General features: G+C 33.1%; 1 protein-coding gene across 2 annotated transcripts in view; it reads right to left on the bottom strand.

The window, feature by feature from the left end:
- The window catches only part of GRID2 (glutamate ionotropic receptor delta type subunit 2), a 1,308,561-nt gene that overhangs the window by 1,033,961 nt on the left and 250,568 nt on the right, over positions 1-24,032 (bottom strand). For both annotated transcript variants that reach the window (XM_024736087.1, XM_024736086.1), the window contains exon 2: positions 22,798-22,953. In XM_024736087.1, the coding sequence (XP_024591855.1) occupies positions 22,798-22,953 (156 nt within the window). The remainder of the gene's footprint in view (positions 1-22,797; positions 22,954-24,032) is intronic.

Here is a 24,032-nt window from a genome sequence, read left to right on the forward strand (position 1 = left end):
AGTGAATCAAAAAAAAAAAAAAAAAAAAAAAAAAAGTGGCGAGAGTGGACACCCTTGTCTTGGTCCTATCTTAGTGGAAATGCTTTCAGTTTTTCACCATTGAGTATGATGTTTGCTCTGTGTTTGTCATATATGGCCTTTATTCTGTTGAGATAGGTTCCTTCTATGCCCATTTTCTGGAGAGTTTTTTTTGTTTTGTTTGTTGTTGTTGTTGTTGTTGTATGTGGGCCTCTCACTGCTGTGGCCTCTCCCGTTGCGGAGCACAGGCTCTGGACGCGCAGGCTCAGCGGCCATGGCTCACGGGCCTAGCTGCTCCACGGCATGTGGGATCTTCCCGGACCGGGGCACGAACCCGTGTCCCCTGCATCAGCAGGCAGACTCAACCACTGCGCCACCAGGGAAGCCCTCCTCTGGAGAGTTTTAAACTCTCAAAATTACTAAGAGACACTGAAAGGAAAGTTTAAATGAGTTATTGTCTCACTACTTTCCAATGGCTGACCTACACCTCAAAAATAAATTCTTAAAATATTTTGGCAAGAAATGAAATATGAGATTTCCATTTAGAAATATTTGGTTGAAGCCAGGGAAGGTCGTTTATAGCATTTTGTTATGATTGGGACTCTGCAGTCAGATTGCCTGAGTTCAAATCCTATTTTATACTTAATATTGTATAGATTTTGCTACTTTATTCTGCTTCGGTGTGCATTGTTTCCTGTGTTAAGTTTGGATAATTCTACTCCTACGTCATAGCACTGTCAGGATTAAATGAGTTAATATGTATATGAAGAATGTCAATTAAGACCTGGTATATAATAAGGTTTTATTTACGTAATGTTAGTTAATGTGGTGATTCTGCTGATTTGCTGATGTTGCTGCTACCATATAGAATTTTAAGGAGAAAAGAAAATTTATCTAAAATATATTCTAAAGTTCAGAATACCACAGTCAGTGCTGCTTCATGTAGAAAAATCCAGGAAGCATCTTTACTAGATATGTGTTCCATATGTGTACATGTGTGTGTTGAGAGAAGGGGTTATAGGCTGACCCAATCTCTGGTCATTAAAGTCAATTTAAAAGCAATCTAGGTGTCAATATACCTTGAAAAACCTAATACAGCCAGGTGAATATTAATTTGCTTCTCTAGAGACAGTAGGTCTCTCTTTAGGAGAAACTCTAAACCTCTGAAACATTGCTCTGTTAACTACTAGAGAAAAAAAAACTGACAATTTATTATTACTTTATGGTCATTTGTACATGGGTTCATTTATTTTCTGTAGTTCAAGTCAGAAATATGATGAATACGAATTTGTTTCTATATAGAGGGTAAGCCTCTCTTTAGCAGAAGTGTTAAAGCTCTAAAACTACCTTGTTAACTATGAGGTAAAAAGCTTACTATTATTACTTTATGGTCATTTGTGCATGGGTTCATTTCTTTTCAGTAGTTCAAGTCAGAATTATGATGATGAATGATGATCTTTTATAGCTATTGGTTTCTATTATACACCATTTGCTTTTATGATTTTTTTCTAATTTTTATAAAAAGCTTCCTCTTACATACTACACTTTAAATGGCCATGTCTATCATTACCCTATTAATTTTAAAGATGGGGAGATTGAGGCTTATACAGAGAGTTACCATCTATAGGTTCCGGGCTAGTAAAGAATGTGACTTAACTAGGATTTGATCTCACTTAAGCCTTAAGAATTGGAGCTGAGCCTGTGTCTTTGTAGAATCTGAGAAATTTTAATATATGAGCCATAATATTAATTTTAATTAAATGTACTAAATCTGGGACTTTGTCATAGATGTATATAGCTCAAGAATAACTTGTTTTCCAAATGCTAGCCACAAATTTATGCCATACCATGTGGCTCTCTTTTTTAATAAGATGGTGAAATTCCATATATAGTGGAATTTTGTGGGGTCTTTAGGTCTAAACAAATAAAAGATAATAAAAATGGGAAGGTTATATAATTCTGAGCAAACCTTTCTTTATAAAATATTTATTCTCCCTTATCCTTTTATACAGTTTGTTTTGAAACAATTGGAAAAAATTATAATCTTCAAGTTTATGGTATAAAATTTCAGTTATGTTCATAGATAAAGTATTTTTGAATAATGCATTCATGGAAAATATTGAGTTCCAACTCAATGGTGCCACCTTTTACACAAACAGAAGGAATATGACTATGTGGGTGTTAGTGGTGCCACAGCATTTACTATGCTAATTACTCCAGGAAAATCATAGCAGAAGGAAAAAAATCTTGCTTACATGAACAGAATTAAGTTCTTCTTCAAACTATTTTGGTATGAACACATGCCACTACCATCGCTGACTACTAAAATACACATATATCTTATTCCACTGGAATAAAATCTCCTCAGAGCAAGGATGATCATAGATAGAGATCTTTCTATTTCCAGGACTTAGCTCCATGTTTACATATAGCTTTCTTAATTTAATAACTAAGTCAATAATATAGCCATGTTTCATATAAGCTGGAGGAGTCTCTTTCATTACCCAGGCGAGAGAAGATAAAAATCTATTTTTTCTTGAGTGCCTGTTTATTCTTGTGATGTACAGTTCACATTGAGGATAAGCTGGACATATATATATATATATATATGATGTATTTACATTCAGATGCAATTACAGTACATTCTAATCATATAAAGAAAATAAGGTATTTTACTCAACATAATAACAGTTAAACATACTGCTTCAATGTATATAAACTAATGCATGTTCACTAAATTGAAGTTTTTATAAAAACTTGTAACTTTTCTTTAAACAATCAGCCTAAAATCTTCAGAACTGTATTAGCTTCTCACAGATCACTTTAGAGCTTATTTAAATATTAACCTAGACAACAAATTTTTCATCTTCAAAAGCTTCCTAATGGTGCTGAACTTTATATATTCAAACTAACAAAATATTTTTGGAAAAACCAGAAACTTCAGGTCCAGGCTAGCATGGGCCTGCATGCTGTTGATTTTTGTGGATTTAAAAATAAATGCCACCACTTAATAGATCATGTAGACTTTCCAATCCATCACCTACTGGAATCTCACAATACATCTGTGAAGTCATCTAGGTATTATTTATCCCCATTTTACAATTCAGGAATATTTACTCATAGAAACTGCTTAAGAGTCAGAGTCAGAAACAAAACTCATGCTTTAGACTCCAGATTGGACTCACTTTCCACTATACTACTTTAAATAATTAGGGAAATCTTCTCTTTTAAAAGAGATTGGTGTTCACTGTGAACAAATAAACTCTGGAAAATCCCAAGGGAAAAACAGAATTACAGCAAAATTCTACAAACTCTTGACTTCTATTCCCTCTCTTACCACTCTCTTTTACAGAAACATCAGATCTCCTCAAATATTCACATGTGGACTGAACAGAAACAAGGAGAATATGGAAAATACATCCATTCCAAGAGAAATTATTTTCCCTTTCTAATGGCTCATTCACTCACAAGATTTCTTATAATTTTCAGAAATTTCTGAAGATAATCCCTAACCATAAATATAGATAAAATAATATTTATACCTAAAATGGTGACCTTCATTATGCTGACAGATTCTGAATATTGCTGGAGAATATTATGAAGGGTGGTCTTACATAATCTCTTACAGATTCTTGCTATGAAATCTCGGTTTGATTCTTACTATGACTCAGAAGTATTTTCAACCATCCCTAACTGGCATTCCCCAGCAGCATTTCCAAACCTTTTCCACTCTCCACTTCACTTCCCCAATGTTCCACTGCCTTAAGTATTACTGAGATGATTATAACCACTTCCCGTGAATTTCCTCAACTTTCCTTCCCCGTATCAATAAAATGATTGTTTCCTTAGGTCAAAGTTCAACATTTACCAAATCTTTCTTTTTAACACCTTACTAGGCCCAATTGCTTCTATAAATTTCTGTCCCACCCCCTTGAGATTTTTTCTACTCAATTCAAAAATACCCCCATGTGTTCACGTTCAATGTTTCACTGAATTCTAGCTATTCATATACATATAACTTCACCATCAAACACTGAATAAAGACTACTGGCGTTGTTCACTCCTCCCCATCCACTTGCTCCTTACTGCTTGTGCTGGTCTTCCATTAACACCACAAACACTATAAAGAAACTTCTCTGTATAATTTAATCATGGGTTCTTCATCTCTTTGGTACAGCCCATATCCAAACAACATTTAATAACAGTTAAGATAACTACCCCCCATTGGGAGATTGGGATTGACATGTATACACTGATGTGTATAAAATGGATGACTAATAAGAACCTGTTGTATAAAAAAATAAATAAAATTTAAAAAGATTTTTTTAAATGGGTCAAACTATACATTTAATTTATGTGGGGTCTTGTGATACGGACCCAAAGCAAAGGTAAAAAAAAAAAAAAAAAGATAACCACCCTCCAAAGAAGGGTTTTCTCCTCAGGGATAATGATCTCTACTGGTTCCTCTTTCAATTTCAAACTTGTTCTTTCTCTATTTCCTTTTCTCACAAAATGTAAGTATTTGCAATGATACATCAATTGGTTTCTCTCCTCCCCTCTATTGCTCTCTGGTAATCTCATCCCATATCAGCTTTAACTTTCACCTCCAGACAAAGTGATGTTAAACCATTGCTCCATCCTTTCTCTATAGAGCCCCAGTGCCACTTTTCAGTTATATCCTGAAACGTATATTCAGACAGAGGTTAAAATTCCAACTCTGACACTTATTAGTTATTTAATTTTGGTTAAAGTTGACTAACCTCACCACCTTATTTTTCTAATATATACAAAGGCCTGTGTGAGGAGTAACTAAATATTTTATGTAAAACTCATATGACTATGCCTTAACATACTAAGAATTCAGTAAGTGCTAGCTACTGTTTACACTTACCCTATATGTCTTACCTTTTATGTTCCTTATTTCTATTAATTTTTTATTTGTCTAGTTCCAAAGGCCAAAAGCTAGGAATCTTCTTTGATTTTTTTCCTTGTACTGGCCCCAGAATTATAGTAAGGTCCAAGTCTTCCAGCAGCATAGCTTCATAGCAGTTCACTTTTCCCCTTCCCATTATAGCTATCCGAGTCGGAGAACTTATTACCTCCCATTTGGACAATTTCAACAGATTTCCAACTGCTTCCCTGATTTCAGTTTCTTGACCTCTAGTCTATCATTTATATATTGTGGGATGCTGTTTTCTTTCCTAACGTAGATATACATAAAAATGCAATCATTCCATGACTCAAACCTTCTCATTCTTTGCTATTTCCTAAGATATTAAATTCAGAAACATTAGTTTGATATTCAAAACCTATTACCAGCTCATTTTAATTTACTATGACAACCTTTTCTGGTCCTTAAAATAGATAAGGTTCCACAAACTAAACTATTGGTTTTTCCCTACCCAGAGTCCACTTTTCTGATACTCTTCTCTCCTTCTGAAATACCCTAATAAATGAATTTCATATACTCCCTACCATTAATTTTTTAGCTAAGGTGATACTTCCTCTATAAAATCTTAATCTTATGATCTAAAGTTCTCTATCCCTACTATAGAAGGGGGAGGGATGATGTGGAGCTTCATAAATGACAAAGTGTGAAGCTCAGCAAATATCCCCCAAAAGCAATGATAAAACTGGACAAAGTTGACCAAAAATTTTTTTCAATGTTCTTAAATCTAACCAAAGGCATACAACAAATTGAAAATTACTTATTCAAAAAAAAAAAAAATAAACTACTGAACATTATTTAAGAAGAGTAAGTCCATGGCATTTTAGCCTCACCCGCAACCCCACTCCTCAGTTCCACTGGAAAGGCAGTTCTAGCAGCTAGGGAAGGACATGAAAACCAAAAGCTTCCATGCCAGGAGGTTGAGGATTTGATTCGGAGTGGTATGTGGGGAAAAAGAATCATACTCACAGGCAGTAGAGAAAATGATAACAATCTAGGTATCAAACAATTAAGGAAGGTCAATACCTTACAAACCTGAGGCTGCAATACAAGTTGGATCAAGCAACAGACCAGAAGACTAGCCAGAAATTTAACAAGGCTATCTGGGGGATAAGAGAGTCATCATGGGCCTTGATAAATTCCCATAAATCCTATAAATTTCCTCAATGTGATAAAAGGCCTCTATGGAAAATAAACAGTTAACTCATACTCAAATGTGAATGACAAAATGTTCTCCATCTAGCACTGGAAACAGGAAGGGTTTTCTTGCCTCAAAATTATATTCAACATTGTATTAGAGGTTCTAAGCAGTGTAATCATGAAAATAGATATTTTTTAAATAAATAAAATTTTAAAAGCCATCTAGATTAGAAAGGGAGGATTAAAATTTTTCATTTGCATAACATAATCTTGTTTGTAGAAAATCCAAAGGAATACATGAAAAACTTTTGAGTTCCTCAAGGCCACAGGTGACCAGGTCAAAATATATATATATTTGTATATAAATTATTTTTATATATTAGGAAGAACAAACTAAAAATAAAATACAGGAAATGATTCCATTCACAGTCTCATGAAACTGAATAATATCTTAAGGAAGAAATTAAAAGCATAAGACTTGTACAGTGAAAAGCAAAAAATATTATTAAAATAATAAAACATTATTATATTAAAATCATAACATTCTAAAAAATGGAGATACATTCTACGCTCATGAAATAAAAGACTCAATATTCTTAAGACGGCAACCTTTTTCAAATTGACCTATAGATTTAATACAACCCTTGTTGATTTCCCAGAAAGCTGTTTTGAAGAAATTAAAAGCTGATCCTAATATTTATATAAAATGAGAAGGACACAATAGTCAAATATAAGTTTGAAAAAAGAGGAAAAAGAATTTACTCGATTTCAAAACTTACTGTAAGTCTACAATATGTTACTGGCATAAGGACAGGCACATAGATCAAGTGAACAGGATTGAAAGTTCAGAAATAAACCTATATGTTTACGGTCAACTGATTTTCAACAAAGGGGCCAAGGATATTCAATGAAGGAAAGGATAATCTTTCTATGAAATAGAGTAGGCAAACTGTATATTCACATGCCAAAATACTGTCTCATACCACACTCAAATACAAAACTGCTCCTAGGTCTAAATATAAGGAAATAAATATATAAAATTTTAAGAAGAAAGCAGGAAAAATCATAGTGACCTTGAATTATTCAGAGAGTTCTTAGACATGATGTCAGAAGCAAGCTACTTAAAAGAAAAAAAATGATAAACTGAACTTCAACAAATTAAAACTTGCACTTCAAAAAGTACCATTAAGAAGAGAGGGAAAAAAGACTGGGAGAAAACATCTGCAAACCATATATCTGATAAAGAACTTTTATCAAGTATATATATAAAGAATATTTAAAGTTAAATAAGTCATAAAATCTAATTAAATACAAATAAGATTTGGATAAACACTTTATCAAAGAAAATATACAGATGGCCAGTGAGCACAGGAAAATATACTCAGTAACATTAATCATTAGAGAAACAGAAATTTAAACCTTAATTAGATTCCACTTTATATGTTTCACAAAACTGACAAGGATGTGAAGAAACTAGACTCCTCATTCATTGCTGGAGGGAATGTAAAACTGTACACATTTTGGAAAACAGTTGCACAGTTACTTAGGAAGTTAAACATTAATTTACCATATGACTGAGCATTCCCCTTCCAAGATATCTACCCAAGAAAAATGTTATGAACTGAATGTTTCTATCCCTCCAAAATCTGAGTGCTGAAGCCCTCAACCCTCAGTGTGACTGAATTTTTGAGATGGAGCCTCTAAGAATGTAATTAAAGTTAAATGAGGCCACAAGGGTGGGGCCTGATCTGAAAGGATTAGTGTCCTTAAACGAAGAGACACCAAAGACCTTGCTTTTTCTCTCCCTCCATGCACACACAAAGAATAGGACATGTGAGCACAAAGGAAGAAAGCAGCAACCCAAGAGTGTTAATCATCAGACACCGACACTACTAGAAGTTTTATCCTGCTGCCCAGAACTGTGAAAAAATAAATTTCTGTTATGTCACCTAGTCTGTGGTGTTTTGTTACAGCAGCCCAAGCAGATTATGACTCAAAATAAAATATATATGACCTTACAATGACTTATACATAAATATCCATAGTAGCATTTTTCATAATAATCAAAAAGTGCAAACAATCCAAAGTCTCTTAACTTTTGAGTGGAAAAACAAATGTGATATTTCTACAATGGAAAATTATTCATCATTGGAAGAAATATATTCTTCATACATGCTACAACATGTATGAACATCTAAAACTCCTTCTAAGTGAAAGATGTCAGACACCAAAGACTACATATTGTCTAATTTCATTGACATCAGATGCCTGGAATCAAAAAATCTGTAGAAACAGATCTGTGGTTGGCTGGGGCTGATGTGGGAATGGGGCTTGATTGATTGCAAATGTGCATGAGGGATTTTGTTGGTGATGGAAATGTTCTAAAAACTGGATTTTGGTAATGGTTGCACAACTCTGTAAATTTACTACTGATAACTGAATCGTCATTTAAAACAGATGGATTTTATAATATGTAAATTATACCTCACTGCATCTGCTGGAGGAGGAGGAAGAAGAGGAGGAGAAAAAGCAGCAGCAAAAAGGAAGATAGACATAACTGTGGTGGGAAAAAAACAGAAGTGGAGTATAAAAATAAATAAATAAAATTTAAAATTTTTTAAAAATAAATAAATTAAAAAAAAAAAAAAAGAAGTGGAGTATTTCGTTCTCCCAAAGTTGGGTATCCTCACCAGGGTAGCAGGAGCAGTAGAATATCTGCCTCATATAGTAAGATGTTTACAGAGGTACTTATAATTGTTATGCTAAGGTTGAACCTACTGGAACAAGGAAAACCCAAAGAGGGTAGGTTTAAATAAGATAGAGAGTTATGCTAATATATAACAGTTCACCCAGGGTAGCTCTGCTCTACAGGAGAGCCAGGTTCCTTCCGTCTCATTCCTCTGAAACCTGCTAGCGCATAGTCCTTACCAGCATGGTGAGAGCTGGGTCACCGACACAGCAATATTCCAGTTCACTGAAAGGGGAGAAGTGTTGTCTAGGGCAAGTAGCTTGTCTTTAAGTTGGAAATGACTTGTAACTTGTCCATACTTCAACTCACATTCTATTGGCCTTCTATATAACTGCAAGGAAAACTTGAAAATGTACTTCTATTGGGGGTGAGGGGTAAGGATCCACCTAAAACTGCTATCGTGGAAGAGGAGAAGAATCTATTTTGAACAGTTTAATACAGTGGATGAAAACAGTTTATTCAAATTATGGTAACAGATAATAGCAATAATCCATACAAACTGCTGATGGTAAAGAGATTAAGCTTAAGTAACTAGCAAGTACACTGACTCTCTTCACAAGCCTGCTGACAGGATTTCTACACACAATAGAAAGTCAGACAGGTTGCATCTATAATGTGTGGAAAGAGGTGGCTGGCATCAATCCTAGGGCTGAAGTTCAAATAAGGGCTTCAAGTTACAAAACAAATTTGCAAAAACCAGGCAGGGCCTGAAGATGTAAGAGACCACAGGTACCGGCCAGATAATTTACAGGTAGTTACAAAAATAAAATAGGTCCACAATTAATGGAAATCAGGTATTAACGTGGTACTGAGAAGATAGGCGAATTCGAGTTGCTGATATTACCACCAGAACTTGTACACACTCTCTGCCGTCCCAAGGGGCCCACATCACCTGCTCCCTGTCATCTTTCAGCTCTCTGCTCAAAATCATCTTCTTAGAGAGCTCTTTTCCTGACTGTTCTCCTTAAAATGATACCCCTAACTTCATCATCACTAACCCTCTTATGCTGCTTCATTTTAAAAAATTTTTCATACCAACTCTTCAACCTGAAATTGTATATATAATTTGTTGTTCCCTCAACTAGAATATACACTCCAAGAGAGCAAGATATTTATGTTTTCACTAATATACAATGAGTTCCTAAAATAATTCCTGGCTCAGAGTAGACATTCAATAAATATTATCAAATAAATTGAATGAATGCACATACATTAGCAGCATAGCAAGGTTGGCAACAAAGCTGAGATGATGTCGAATGTACTGTTATATTTGGTACCAAATACTGGGGTCACACTGACCATGTAGGAAACAAACAATTATTTCTAGCTGTGGGTGAGGAAGAAAGTAAAAATATAAAACTAAGATCAGCACTCCTAGAAATCCCATAACACTTCATTTTACTGCTACTGAGAACTTTATAATTGATTACATTTTGTTTCAAAATTTCTTATATATATGTTAATGTTATTTATGTCTGTTACTTGCTAAACATAAGTTACTTGAAGCTAGAAACCGCATTGATTTCTCTTGATATCTCTTTCAGCAATAATTATAGCATTTTGCAAATTAAAAGCGCTTAATAATATTTATTTAGATGGAAAAATAAATTAATCAATAATTAACAATGAATGCTGATTTTCACAGATTGCAGAGCATTTTTTATTCAAATAAACAAGCTTCATCGGCTACTTTAATAATATGACCAATAAAAAATATTTTTAATTTAAAATAACTACCTCACTTAAAGAAAAAAAAAAAGAGAGTAATCACAGACTATGCATATAAAAGAACCACAAAACAGGATATCATTATTCTTCACCTACTTCTGTCCACCTCGGTTAGGAAACAATCCATGTTTTCATGTAACAGCACAGTGCCATGACACTCTGAGTTACAGCACACAATGCCAAATGTGTAGTAAAAATCCTCTGAGAGCATTAGCCAATGCATATGCATAACACTTTTATATTATAAAACTTGAGGGCTTATCTCTTTCTTTAATGTGAAAAGCAATTACTCTTCTGTAGATGTGGAATAATTATTTTAAAATTATCACTCGCTCTTAAAACACAGCGGAGGCATTGTGCTTTTGAAGCAGCCACTTTGAGCTCAAATCATTTTCAGTACTTCTGCTGCATTCCCAAAAAAAAAAAAAACAAAAAAAAAAAAAACAAAAAAAAAAAAAACAAAAAAAAAAAAAACAAAAAAAAAAAAAACAAAAAAAAAAAAAACAAAAAAAAAAAAAACAAAAAAAAAAAAAAACAAAACAAAACTAAGACTTTGCTATATGAAGGCTGATGTCATTATTAATGTCTTTACTCATGTTTAATTTTACTTGCTGAATCATGACTTTCTCCATGCTGAACTCACTATTCTACCACTGGTTTTGGAAAGGTGTGATCTTGAAGCTGGGAACAAGACAAAGACCTTGACAGAAAAGTTTCCTTTCTGTCCTTGTGGCCTGATGCTTCCATTCTCAGTCCAGCCTCACCTCCAGATCATATCTTTCACAGTCACAAAGATGTATTTTTGAACATGGCTGCTTCTCTGATTAGATCTTTTCTCCTTTCAGAGTAGAAAGCATGCCTTACTATTCTTCCTCTTTATTTCTTCTTTACCTTCTCCCTTAACTCACCATCCTAGGCTGTAAATCATCTTTTTCTACTGTATCTTGTTCCTCAAGAAACCACTGCCTAGTAATTATGTTATCTGTGCACATATATTTCTTCTTCCTTAGTGGTTTAAATCTTTAAAGATGCAGAGTGCTCCTAAGTTACATCTATATTCTTCACTAATTCTATCTCACTATCTTGTACTGGGATGCTGAATAATGTTGGATGAAGGAAGGAATAAAGGATCTTACAATGTTGGTTATGCTTTTGTGGACCTTTTCTATGTTGCCTCTTTCTCTGCTGCCAGCTGTTTGGCCATTTGCTGTTCATTAGTATCTACTAAACCATGGGTCTGGGAAATAAAGAGATAAAATGCAAAAGTTCTTTTGTAACTTGCTAGTTTCTCCTTATTACTCTTTATAAGTTACTAGGTAACCAAAAAATCTTGGCTGTGCAATTTGTTCAACAATAAAATGTGTTTTTATATTTTTTTCCTGTAGCAACTTAATAAGGAGTCTAGTTTGTACAATAAAGCACTCCTACAAAGGATGGAATAAAAGCAAGATATAAGGAAATTCTCCCCATAGAAAACAGAGTAAAATATTCAAGAAGTTGTGAACAACTGATGCATCAACTTCCTTAAAGTAGAGGATTTTCAAAAAGAGACATTTAAGATACACACCTGGAACATTAGTTTCCATCAAGTTCATTCCATTTGTCATATTATTTTAAGTAAAAAGAATTATGTTTTCTCCAAGAGAAGTCACTCGACTATGCTGTGGGGTGGCCATTTGGAGATCAGTCCTGCTTCTGGTCAGACCTCATGCCCTTCTGGAGGGATGCTGCCTCTCAGCATCTTTAACACCAAGTCAGCCTTTGTTGTGCTGCTAAAATACCAACGAACATGAAGATTTCATCTTGTAAAAGACAGAAGATAAAGGTCTGTGTGAGGTGTTCTAAGTTTTGCAATATGATGTGCATGCATTAGTCTGAATAATACATTCCAACAGATAACACTTCCTGATTAGATTGAACAAGTCATCAACTCACATAGAGTGAGCTAAGATGAGCTTTTATACATAGGCAGTTGAATGTAGTAGTTAGTACTGATACGAGCTAAAATCCCAATAGGAAACAATGGCAAACTCAAAACAGCATAATTTGAGAAGGATTTATTTTTCAAAGACATAAATTACACAGATATGGGTGGGATGCAGCAGAAAAACGAGGAGTAGTACAAGAATTCAGAGGTAGTAGCAGTGAGGTAGTAACCAGTCTTAGGCCCAAAGGATAGACAGGAGAGAAATTTGTGGAGTTCTGAATAAGAGTGATAAAGAGCAGGCTGCCTTTAGAAAAGCGTGACTTTGGTTTGAGGTAAACACCTAGCTCAAGGTGACCTCACACAGGAGACAGAAAATAAATACCCTGAACTCACTCTCCTCCTCCCACTGATATATGTCTGGGACTCCCAATTAGCATTCTTAAACAGAAACCAGAGTAATCCAGGAACTATTTTAAAGGTTTCAGATGTGATCAGTTAGCTCACCTAACTGTACCTCAGTTTCTTCAACTGTCAAAAGCTAGTAAGAGTAACTTATACTGCCTTATAGCTTATAAGGCAGTATAAAGATTAGGTGAAAAAAATGAAGCACTTCTAACAGCTCATGGGATATAATAAGCTATAAGTAAATGCCACTGCTCATTCTTGGGCTTTCCAAATGATGCTCTTTTGTCAAGAGTATACAGCAAATATAAAAGCCACAAAATGATGTTTCTTTCCTAGTTTCAGATATTAATGTATCTCTGTGCATTACTCTGTATTAAAAGACCAAGAAAATTGAGTAAAATTCTTTCTTTTAATGTTTCACTTCATTCCTTTTTCCTTTTCACTTATATGAAAAGCCCAAATGTTTCCATACCTATATTCAAAATCAGTTACAGACAGGTGAATTTCAAATCCCAAAGAGTTTAAGAATGACATCCCCATGCCCCAGATGTCAGTGAGACCTGCAGGACCATCAGAATTTCCTTTAGAACACACTCCATTTCCAAAGGGAAAAACTGAAGCAGATTTGGGTAATGAACTCATGAATAACATTGCTACCCAGCAAATAATGACTTCATTGATAGAAATAAACATTTGCAAAGCAACAGAATAAAAACTTGAGTCTTCAAAAGATAATCAAATCCCTCAAACACATGGAGCAAGCCCTGCCTCCAAATGGTTTTCTCATATGTAATTGCCTGGAATGCTATTTCCTCTTATCTGCATGGCTAGCTACTTGGCAACTTCAAATCTTAGCATAAATGTTCCTTTTTGTATTTTCCATAATCACTCCATCAAAAATGAACTCCTGGTTTTAAACTGCACACACACACACAGCCCACCTGTTATTTGCTATCATAGTATCACCACAGTATCATCTGCTTTGCTTTATGCCATTCTACTCTTTTAAAAAAAAGAATATTTATTTGCTTCTTTAGCTCTTTTTGTATATCTCTCTTACTAGATTATAAATTCCTTGGGTGCTTGAGGTTAATTTATCTCATTCATCTGTATAAACTCCTAATACAGTGTACTGACTTGTGCATTAAATGTATCTTACAAATAAATGAACACTTGTCATTTTCATTTTTTAAAGAATAATGAATTGTTCTTGGTGATTCATAGTTTTCTTCCAGTTGGTCTCCCCTTCTCATATTTAAGGTTTAAGCAATTTCCATGGAAAGGAAGTGTAAACTAGTGATTCATTCTGTGCTCTCATGGAGCCCTGGCATAAATTTTTGATAATGAATAATGGTGGTTTAACAACAAACCTGCCTTGTTCCACTGTAACAGATATAGTAAATAGGGGGTTAAAATTACCCATGAAAAGCATGAATCAACTTTGGAAGGATTACCACAAGAAGGAAGTGCTTGGTGAACTTATTTTGAGATAGACAGAGATATAATATATATAATATATATGGTATATATATATATCATATACACGTTTATATATATGATGGCATGCATGGCATATATGGTATATAACATATAGACATAGTTTAATATATAGTTTAATATAAGCCTATATATTTGTATGGGTGTGCGTATATAAATGTATATATATGATGAGTTAATATACAGGTAAAACTCCTTTAAACTGGGCAAAATAGCCTAGAAATTCAAAACAATAAAAAGTTAAACTCAAAAATTTCAAACATAAAGATTATTGACAAATTAATGTAGCAGAATAAGAACAGGATTTGGGAGCAGACAGAATGAGGCTGATGTGTCAGTTTCTCTTTGACCAATAAGAATGTGTCACCTTTTTCTTTTTTTATCCCCTAGTAACTTTCTATCATCAGAGCTACCTACACCGTGCTCAGTTTTAATAATATGAATAAGCACACAGGACCATCTCAACATATTGTTTGATTTTATATAAGTGTAAATTCAAAAGTAAGGTACAAAAATTATCACTGATTATTCAAAGTCATTCTATTCAAAAACATTTTCTATACAAAGATCATATCTGACTTTGATTTGTAGAACAGTTTTTTTCCCCCAAAAAAAAAATTCTGAAAAAACATATTTATTTTTTACTTTGAAACATATTTCTCATGTATAATAGACATTTTATGTCTTTTCTATGTTTTTCAGTCTTTTTTATGTTTGAAAATACAGCTTAAGGAATGACTTTAGTCATTCTTATTATCATATTATATTAGGCTATCAGGGACCAAAAAGTAAGTATGTCTTGAAATGAGCCATGAATTCCTGAGAAAATAACATGATATTATGAGTTACTGAAGAAAATACTGGAAATTCAAAGAAACCAATGATCAAGTTTTTAGAGTTAATATTTGCCCATATTGAAATAAAAAAGTGCAGAACATAGAAAGATAACCTTTTAAACCATCATGTCAGAAATAAACTCAAAATACCAGAGACGATGCACCTCTCAAAGTATAAAGTTTTCCTTGAATTCACTTCTATATTTGACCTTCACGTATATCACTCTTCTACAACATTATGCCTCTCTACAACTGAATTCCATTTAGTTATGACTCAGTGCCTTATTTACTTCACTGATTGTATTAAGCCTACACAAATCATCAGAAAGCTTTAATTTGCTCCCCACAGGCTTTCTCTACTTCCCAGAAATGGTAACAAGGTAGTTTAAATCCTCCCAACCCTAAGTACACATGTTGCAATATCACTACTATTTGCCAAATAAATTACACTACAAGTGTAATTCTCATCTTCCTGTGCTGACTAGCACAACTATCCCCTGAAGACAGAAAAAAACAGAAGCTTTTAATTTATGTAACATTTTTACAACCCTATCATTCAGGATCTTGATAAGGAACAAATAAAAGACACTGATTAGGCAGTTATTAAGCTTAGTATTATCAATGGTATGCATGGGAACTACCAATACATGTGGTAAAGGATGTTTGGGAAGGTATATAAATTTATGATGGACACATGCAATGGTGCTAAGTCATCATGTACTCCACTATTATTAAAATGCATTTAGATTAGTAGAGGAACAAACCATAATTGTTACCCCATGTACTCTTCATACAACAATCACATGATCATAGTATTCAAATGGAGTATGTATTTATCCCCATTTTATGAATAAATTGAGGCTCAGAGACAATAGGTGTGTTCAAGGTCCCACAGATAATAAGAGATGAAGCAGCATTCATATAAAGGCAGATTTATCTAATTCCATGGCCCATGCGCTTACATGTTTTTTTCCCCCAAGCAGTATAAATGGTATCAAACTAAAGCACATACTGAACCAAATGTAGATATTGTGAGTGAACATAGTACAATATGAAGAATCAAGGATCAAAAAGGGGATGAATAAGGAGTTTTTACAAAGCACTGTAATTGGAAGTCAAAAGGAAGAGGAGAACCTGTAGGTCAGGATCTAACACAGGATAATAAAGGTTAAGCTAACTGTGTTAAGATTATAAGGCTGCCAGTGGAGAGCACAACATTATACAGAGTAATCTGCTCAAGGCTGAAAGCTTAGAGGCACCCCAAAAGTACTTGCTGAGTCATTCTTTTTTTCCCAGAATATGCAATTACCTATTGCACATTGGCTTGTGTGTCCTGCTTTTAAAAGCAAGTGTTTCGATGATGATTGTTTTGAAAATTACAAAATAATTTGACAAAATATTGTATGGATACTACAAGACTATGCATAATGTGATTCCCATAAATCTAACAATACTTGTCAGGTACATGCAAAAAGAAGTTGTTAAATGTTAAAATAGAAAGTCGGATTACTTTTGTTCTCAAATTAAGCAAGTAGACTGGATCATGTGAAAGTTGGATATTACTGATAGTAGTTTTTAAATTCTGAATATAGTTAAGTCATTTTTGGTTTGTCAACATGAACAAACTATTTTTATGACTCATTACAATTGCCGAGTGTACATAAGTGTGGTTTTTAACCTCATAAGCCATATATTCCGAGTCACTTTATGACACATAGATGATTCTTTTACCAAATCAGTATCATAAAAGGCCGATTAAAAACTGAATTATGCTTCCATAATCATGCACTCTATCCATTGAGGTAGCAAGAGAACAGAAGAAAGGGGTATGATATTATTACAAGAATAATATTTGGTAGAAAGAAAGAACACTTAAGCAACAACCAAAGGATACATCTTTACTTCCATTAAACACAGCTTTCATAGAAAGCTGCTGAAGATTCTTCTAAATAAAACAGGATCCAGAGCAGCACACATTGCTAAAATATGTATTTTATGAGGTAACTTACACAACAGTACACAATTGTAGATAGTAGGTAAAAGGCCCCAAAGCAGAAAGGCTATAAAATTATGATATAAAGACCTATAAATATCTGTATTTCAATCTATTCATAGTAATAGAGATCTGTTACTTTAAAAGTGTGGTGTTGAATGACTTAAGGGAAAGGCTTACCAATACGGGAGTACAACAATAAATCACAGAAAAAAGAATAAAATTTTGCTTTGCAATGTGTATCTTCAATAAAATTATATTTAAAATACTGAATTTCTTTAAAAAAGAAATTCCCTCTCTTTTCTGAAAAAGAAATGTTTTAAAAATCTAGAACATCATGTTTCTTTCTACTATTAACACAATTAAAAACGCAAGTTATACGTAGAAGGCAACCACATAATGTCTTTTCATGCTCTAAAAATCCACAGCCCACCTCAGGTACATGTTTACGCTTCCTGCAGGCAGACATTCTTTCCTCTCACTTGCTATCTCCTATTGTAGCTGGCCCAATCTTGGGACAGTAATAGGTTTTTAATAAGTATTTGGATACACTGATTTCACTGAGTACCCTCAAAATTAGATTCCAAATACATATTATTTTAATCCTTCCTGATGGGCAATTCTTTAATGGAAAGGCATAGAGTATGAGATAATTAAAATAATGCATGCCTGAGTTGTCCCTAACAGATATAGAATTCTTTATATTTTAATATTACATTGATGATGAGTACTAAAGATCACACAATAAGCAGATTCTGAATCCAAATCTTATAGACCAGTCCTTAGAAAGTGGTGGTAGGGAGAAAAGTGATCCAGAACTTGGCACTGGGGAACTGACCAACCTAAACATCCCAGACTCATGAAGAGAATCAGGTGGTCCAGACAGCCACCAAATGTACATCGAGAATCCCTCCTGCTTTGTGAGTGTCTGAAGATGGCCGGTCAGCTGCAACACTATTCCTCTACCCCTTCACACATGTAGCTAGGCACCAGTTACATAAAGAACGTTGGGCCTAGAGACAAAGTACGACACTGACCTTGATGTGGAAAGGGAAGAAGGAATGAAAAAATGGGAAAAATGAAGAAATGAATGAATGAGAAGAATTATAACTACAGGATGTTCAGAGATTTTTTCTTGGTTCCTGGAGCCACTAATTTTCAAGTTCAGTTGTCAGGCAATTCAAAAAAATAAGCTGAAATTGGAGTTATCAAAATTGGTCCAGGAAACCAATTGGCTGATGAGGTATACACACTGCAAACCTATGCTAGGAAAGTTGCAGAATTCAGTCTAAGAATTTTGGAATTAGCAGATTTTTTTTATCACAGTAAAAATATCTTATTAAAGCAGAGAGGAATATAAATTATGAGACTAAGCCTTGGAATAAAGCATCAAATAGTGCAGCCACATAAATCATTCTTTTACATTTACATCTTCTTTGAACTCAGATTTAGCCTATGGCACCAGAAATATTCACAATGAATTGTGATGTGTTTCAGAGAAGTGCTTTTTCCTACTTAGATTTCCTTATACTGTTTATGGCTCTGCTACTCTTCTGTTATCCCTTTTACACACATGATACGGATACGTATATATTAAAAATAAAGGAATGAGACTGATTTCAGAAACCATAAACGAAAGCAGTCTTATTGTTTTACACTTAACAGTAGTTTTATTTTGTAAGATATATGAGGCAAATCCAACTGAAATCATCACTGTATTAAAATGAGATGTCTATTTTTACAAGACTGTTTGGGAGCAATCAATGTTCATGTCCTGGTGTGCAAAGGAGTAAGTTAAAGGTGGACCAGGCTGCAACTTGGAAGATGAGCAATCTTAATCATGACTGCTTTTTGTATTAAAAGCAGCTTTTATAACTATATTGTTTATAATGGTTTTTAACATAGCAGAAAGGAGAATAATTATGATAGTTACTCCTTTTTCTTTCAAGTAGAATCATTTGTGACTCTACAGTATAAATCTGTCCTTACACTCTTTTCACTATGCATTTCATTTTTACGTATTTTTCCTAATAATTATTTCAAAATGTTTTAACTGAATTTTGCCATTCAATATCAACAGTGCTTAACATATCTCCTGATACATCTGATGTATGCAAGAATTATACATGCAGTCATATTTCTGCATTCACCTTCCAATGTGAACATTTTTACAAATGCATTCTCCTTACATTCCCTGACCTTATTTTCTTATAAATCCCCACCTTTCGTGGCCCATAGTGGTGCTGGTCTCAATTAAGAGCTAACAATATAAGCAATTGCTATTGCTTTCAGTAGAGACAGAAGTGCCTTTCACACCAGCCATTTGTGTATCTACATTATATCCAGTATATAGGTCCCACAGAGGAAACAATCTACAAAAGAGATGTAAGGAGAGAAATCTACCACAGCTGCTTTGGTCCAGGTCAACTAAACCTACAAAAGACCCTTTCTGGATTTCGGTGATAGTAATGAGTTCTTTGGGTTGCTGTCAATAGTTGGATGAGGTAGCAGAACAAAGGACAGCTACCATATATCCTTTAATCAATTTTGAAGTCAGCCACAGAAAAAACTAGGAGGCAATTTCAGCAATGTGAAGACTTCTCTAAAGAGAAACTGAATAATTATAATTTCTATAATCCTTTAAGAATCTAAATCTGGAAATTTGTTCTAAAGATTTGTGTAACATCTCATCTATAGAGATGAAATTCACCTTAAAAATACATCATTTGTGTTCTAATTTCTTCACTATTTATAGATGAGGAAAACCAAGGATGAATATGAACTGAGTGGATTATACAATGCAACTGCTGCTGATCAACTAGATCGGTATTTTTCTACTGATCCATGCCATCTAAAACCCACGAACATAAATAGTATATATCACAGCAAAACCATGCTCAAAACCATGAATTTTTAGATGTTCATCAGGAATGCCAATGCATAAACAATTGGTAATAATGATATCACTGAATCTCGTGTCCATCTTTACAATGTAAAAAACAAATAAGCTGATTTAAGGACCTCTATTATAGATTTTAATGGTATTGCAGCCAAGATATGATGATAGAAAAGTTGGCCATCTTTGATGGTTCAGTTGAAGTTTTCTTCTAAAATACTTCCTCAAAACATTTAAGAAAATATTCCAGAATACTTTTTTGTTCTCTTTCAGTTGAATATTTTCCCTTATTTTTGCAAACTAATCAATTACAATAAGAGCTCTAGAAAGAAGTATTTTTACTTCTAACATTAGCTGAGATCTTTCTTGATACTGAATGGAGAAACAAATTAGCTCCAGAGTTTCCTAGAACTTATTTCAGGTTCATTAGCCAGAGCAGACCATCAAAATAACTGGTCCAGAACATCCTGTTAGTATCAAAACCCATCAGGCAAATTGTCAAGCTCTTCATTCTTTCTTGACAAATATCTAGCTGTCTCTACCTTGGAAACATAAAACTTATTTACTCTCTCAATTTTCTTTCAGTCCACAAATTCTTTCAAGTCACAATAGTTCTTTTGAGAGATATTTTTGTTTCCAGAATTTAGCTGGCAGCAGAATGGCTACACAAAGCAATATGTAAACAGATTAACTGTGGTACTTTAAAAATTGTCTTTGTTTTTCAAATTGTAGTCTCTAAAAAGGTGTGAGGGGCATATTTATTCATCTTTCTAATTCCCTTCTGCTCATTGTATTTATTTTCCATTGCTTTATCCACATTTTTTCAGTCAAAGTGGATTTTTTAAAAGCATGAATATTTTAGCACGTCTTCAAAGTTAATTTACAATTATTAATATGTAGTTAATAAGAAGACAGTCACAAAAGTAAGTCGGTCCTAATTTTTTCCTGCTCTCATTCCAGTCAATAAAACTAATAGTTGAAAAAGAAATATCATAGATACTTCTTTTAAAGAATAATATATACTTCTTAGTGTATATATTCTTTTACATTATTGGGTATTTTCCACAATTTCTACTTTATTATTTTTGCAGACTGCTTTATGAATTCTAACATTAATTTAGACAGCTTTTAAACATTTCTATAGAAAATTTATCAACATAGCCATGATTTAAAGTTACAAATTCCCCGGATAATTCTGATTTAAAATGTAAGAAAATAACTGGGTGCTTCTATTAATCTGATTTTTTAAATTGATGTTTACTTATTAAAATTAAAATTCCATCATATTAATATGAACAACGTATTTTATTGAAAAACAACTTTTACTTAAAACATTTCTGTTCATTTTATTAAAATAATATTTTTTCACTCCATCAAATTAATAAGAAGGAAAATCCACATTAAAATTAAAATTCCATCATATTAATATGAACGTATTTTATTGAAAAACAACTTTTACTTAAAACATTTCTGTTCATTTTATTAAAATAATATTTTTTCACTCCATCAAATTAATAAGAAGGAAAATCCATTAGATCACTAATCATTCTAACCATTCCCTTACTGACAGAAATAAGCATAAATAAGCTTTGATAGTAGCCAATGCCACTGATCAAAAACACATTCCAAAAAAGGTTACCTGTATATCATGCAGATACATTAAATTAAAAACATTTATCTTCCTTACCCCTTCAATACTTTTCTTTAAAAAGTTTCCTGCCAAACTTTACTCCATTTAATATCTTGTCCATATTTTCTTCTGCCAAATCCTCTTTAAGTTTTTAATAAAAGAAATGTTCCATTTAACTAAATTAATTTTGTATTAGTATCTTTAGTCTAAATATTATCACAATAAAATATAAAACAGATTAACAAAAAATACTTTCATGGACAATGATTACTTTGCCAATCAAAAGGCTAAATATTTCATTAGAATAATAGCATCAAAACTAGAATTTTATTAGTGTATGATCTTTCAATCAAAACCTTTGTTCATATAAATGATCTTTCCAGTATAATAAAAATAATTTGTATTTGTATGACTTTGTACCTATGAAAACTTTTAATTCACTCAAGTATATAGAGAGAATGGAGAAAAGTGCTTTAATATTTGGCACATTGTAGAGAGTAAAAAATTTATAGCCTAGGTCAGTATGTTAGGATCCCAGCACAAAATCTTTCATTTGTACGTAGTGTCTGAAAGTTTTCCTTCTCAAAAGGAAAACTTTTGAGAAGGAAAACTTCCTTCGCAAAGGAAGTAAATAAATTTATTTTAAGTAAATTTAAGTAAGTACAAAAATTCCTTTCTTACCTTATCTTATCTCAAAGAAGACAAAAGTAAAAATTCAGATTGAAAGTCGTATTTTTAAGGAATGCTTCATTTATACTGAAGTCATAAAATGTTGTAAAGTTTTTATTACAAATATTTATGACCATTTTCATATTATATTTCAATTAAAACAATAACTTTCCACACTCTGCCCTTTCAGAAGTGGAATACAGGATTAAAATTTACCAAATACTCTAAAAGAAAAGCAATGCAGCAAAGATGCAAAAATGATGCCCATGTTTAACGGCATTTAAAATTTTAAATTTCATTGCCATTTGAATTGAACCAAAGAAACAAACAAAATAAAAAGTGGAGTGCTGATGGACCTTACCTTCTTGAACTGCTTGAAAAGGGTTGTTACCATCAACAAATGTCACCGAAAATGTGATTTTCTCAGTCTGTAAGATCTCCTCATTCTGGTTGAGGTCGCCAACTGCTGTGCGAAACACCTCATCATCCTTTTTGGCAGATTCATCAAAAATTGCTCCTAGAAAGAAGTGAGTATCACCATTAAACAATAACATAAATATTCTGTCATGCCCTCCAGAATTACACCAAAGAGACTTATGAATTGAAAAACGTACACTTTCAATTAAAGCACACACTTCATTACTGAAACACATTGTACTGGAAGCAGTGTGAGAGCTAAGCAGGAATGTAGTTAGTTCTCCCAAATGGAAATGATGAATAGTACATCAAAGTGTTTTGCTGGAAGAGTATCGGGAAGACATTATAATAAATACAAAAAGCCTCTGCAGGACAAAGTGGTTAAATACACTGAATGTCTCATGCCATGAGATCTTTAAGAATTCATAACTTGTAGAATTTTTTTTTCTGAACAGGAGAAAAATCAGGAAATTTTCTGAGAGTCCATTCATAAATAGGAATCAAATTTCTACAATGATCTTAATTTACTTTTTCTCTTTTTATTTCCCTCTTTCTTTTTTTTTTTGAACAAGAGTTTCAGTATCTTTTACAATAGTAAATTCCATAATATTTATTGAAAATTTAGAGACATACAAATCTCTGAGCAGAAGTAATGGAGACATATTTCCTGAAGAACATAAGTTCTAGTGAATAATTATGGCATTTTTCCTTCATATGTAATAATGATGATGATAAGAGTTGTGGCTAACTTTTATTTGACTGTGTGTTTGTCAGTGTATTGATTAAACATCCCAGTTCTAAGAGTAAACTGATTTCAAATCCTAACTCTGACATTTGTTAAGTATATGACCTTGAGCAAGGGATTCAAATTCTAAACTCCACATTCATCATCTGTAATATCTAATAGTAAAAATAATATCCATCTGTAAGGATCATTAACTGTATTAAATGATACTATGCCTGTGAAATGTAAGTAAATTGTGGTAACTAAATATGTCTCAATACATGCTAGTGTTTTCTTTTTTTGAATACTGTAATATAATCCAAACAAAGCTTAACATGTTCTACTATTTTCTTCATATTACAGTATTTAATTTAATCCTTAAAATAACTATGTGATATGTACACTACTACACACACATACAGTTTTAAAAATTAGGATTCCATGCAAGAAATATG

The sequence above is a fragment of the Neophocaena asiaeorientalis genome, unplaced genomic scaffold (assembly GCF_003031525.2).
Source record: "Neophocaena asiaeorientalis asiaeorientalis breed wild unplaced genomic scaffold, Neophocaena_asiaeorientalis_V1.1 scaffold7, whole genome shotgun sequence".
Lineage (NCBI taxonomy): Eukaryota > Metazoa > Chordata > Mammalia > Artiodactyla > Phocoenidae > Neophocaena > Neophocaena asiaeorientalis.